The sequence below is a fragment of the Eschscholzia californica genome, unplaced genomic scaffold (genome assembly GCF_041429995.1).
Source record: "Eschscholzia californica isolate CP2 unplaced genomic scaffold, dmEscCali1.0.p SCAF_3, whole genome shotgun sequence".
NCBI lineage: Eukaryota > Viridiplantae > Streptophyta > Magnoliopsida > Ranunculales > Papaveraceae > Eschscholzia > Eschscholzia californica.
Genome location: NW_028238420.1, coordinates 46,757,037 through 46,759,352, shown reverse-complemented (window position 1 = coordinate 46,759,352; position 2,316 = coordinate 46,757,037). Strand labels below are relative to the sequence as shown.

At 33.1% G+C, this 2,316-nt stretch overlaps 1 protein-coding gene across 1 annotated transcript; it reads left to right on the top strand.

The window, feature by feature from the left end:
* The first annotated feature begins 1,038 nt into the window (after window positions 1–1,038).
* Window positions 1,039–2,072, top strand: LOC147550939 (putative glutathione S-transferase). The gene is made up of 2 exons (XM_086669807.1): window positions 1,039–1,428; window positions 1,510–2,072. The coding sequence occupies exons 1-2, from the start codon at window positions 1,120–1,122 to the stop codon at window positions 1,873–1,875; spliced, it is 675 nt and encodes a 224-aa protein (XP_086525933.1). The 5' UTR covers window positions 1,039–1,119; the 3' UTR covers window positions 1,876–2,072.
* Window positions 2,073–2,316: the final 244 nt, after the last annotated feature.

Sequence of the window (2,316 nt, the reverse complement as noted above, 5' to 3'; positions counted from 1 at the left end):
ATGATTTTCTAGTTTATTACAAGTTTATTTATACTAATGAAAAACAAAGAAGAAGAGAAAGGAAAGATTAGAAAGTTAGTTAGACAACTAAAACAGAATTAGTTGTAACTAACTTTAGTTGTTTATTCTTGTTGCAGGTTGACTGGTCAGAGGACTTTGCTTGACTCGGTTTGACCAGAGAGTTCCTTGGTCTTCACTTGACTTGACATTGGTCTTCTCTTGACTTGACTTTGACTAGAGTCTTGGTCAGAATATAACCTAGATATAAAAGGCAAAGTTTTGCCCTAATCTCTCATTTCGACTTCTCTCTATTTCTCTGTAAAACCCTAGTTTCACAAAAAGGAAGTTGGGATTTGAGTTTGAAAAATGATATATGTGCCGTTTACAACTTTATTAATGTGGTATAATTGGAAGTTCTAGTTATGTTATCCCTCTCTTCTGATAAAAATTGTTTATATGATTTTTTTTGAGATTTTGCCGAAGTAAGAAAAAAAAAGTGGATGAGTAAAACTTTAGAGAGAATGCATTCTGATTTTTTATTTTCTGGATTACGTCCCTCCATATATTCTGACCAGAATTCAATCGAGATACGTATCAAGCAAATTCTCATTTGTCATGTTGAAATAAACAAAAAAAGAGGCTCTCACAGTTTACCATTGAAGAAGTAAATTTTTTTTCGGATATCAGCCTAGTCCTTCTAGTTTTAGTTGCAGGACTATTTGGGTTATTAAGCTAAAAGGTGTAAAATACAAATACATAGAAGAAGATCTCGATAACAAGACTCCTTTTTCTATTTACTGAAAATAACAAGATTCCTTTACTCTTACAATATAATTCAAGTTACAAGAAAATTCAAACAATAACTCAATTTACAAGAAAATCAAACAAAATATATGGTTTATAATGTATATTATAGAAACCGAGGCCGAACTCAGATAAAACTATCAATATTTTTAATAGTTTGTCGACAATGAATTAGCTCATGAATGACGCAATTCAAAGCTAGTAAAGTTCTTGACTTTGAATGACATGGAAAACACTTAAAAAATGAATACTAGACCTCAATAGTATAATATAAATATACAAGGAGATGAAACCTAGTATCACGAAAACTTAACAATGGAAGAAGTGAAGTTACTAAGATTTTGGTACAGTCCTTTTAGTTTTAGAGTTGAATTAGCTTTGAAACTTAAGGGTGTTAATTATGAGTTAGTAGAAGAAGATTATTTTAAGAAGAGTGCATTGCTTTTACAATCCAACCCAATTCATAAGAAAATTCCTGTTCTTATTCACCAAGGGAAACCCATAGCAGAGTCCATGATCATTGTTGAATATATCGACGAGACGTGGCCTAAAAATCCATTGTTACCGATTGATCCTTACGAGAGATCCGTTGCTCGATTTTGGACTAAATTTTTTGAGGATAAGGTAAGTATTCTTTTACTAATTTTAATGATAGTTTCATACAAGATAGTCCTTCATTCATTGTTTTTTTTTTCTGTATGGTAGAGTGCAAGTTTGTGGGCATGCTGCCAGACAACAGGAGAAGAACAACAGAAGGCCATAAAAGAAACCCTAGAAATGTTAAAAACCATTGAAGATCATGCAGGACTTGGTGAGAAAAAATTCTTTGGAGGAAATGAAATTGGATTTGCAGATGTGGCATTTGTAGCAATAGCTCACTGGTTAGGAGTGATTGAAGACTATATTGAAGTGAAGCTTGTTGAAGCTCATAGTTTCCCTCACTTGAGTTCATGGATCAAAAGGTTTAAGGAAGTTCCTGCAATTAAAGAAATCCTCCCCAAACATAATGACTTGCTGGCCTTCTTCAAACAAATGAATGAAAAGATGTCATCTTCATCCTCATCAACATGAATTTGGAATTTGAGTTTGAAAAAATGGTGTATGTCTTAGTTATGGTTTTACTTTGAAGTTCAAGAAATGTCATCACTCTAGGAAAACAAAAATGTAGTTCACAAGATCCACTTTGAGATTTTATGTCTAAAGGAAAAATGTTAGGGTGACGATTAATTTTATCTTAAATAAATTTAAACTATAAGTTTCATCTTGCAGTTCTTTATTTATTTTTATTTTTTTGAAGCTCCAGAGTGATAAGACTTCTGGGCTAGCTCAATCGCAAATTGGGCATCCCCATGATATATTCAGCCAGCTTGGTAACTCAACTGAAAGAGATGTCCTTCGACCAAGGATGCATGGCGAGCAATTTGTCGGATAAGACAATTGATGAGAAGATCATCAAGTCCGGATGATTTAGGGATCGTAATGTTTAGCCAGAAACCAACTACGATCGTCGAA

Coding starts and splice junctions, on each gene's coding strand:
- LOC147550939 (XM_086669807.1), top strand. CDS start 1,120: ATGGAAGAAGTGAAGTTACTAAGATTTTGGTACAGTCCTTTTAGTTTT. Junction 1,429..1,509: donor CTAAATTTTTTGAGGATAAG/GTAAGTATTCTT, acceptor TCTGTATGGTAG/AGTGCAAGTTTGTGGGCATG.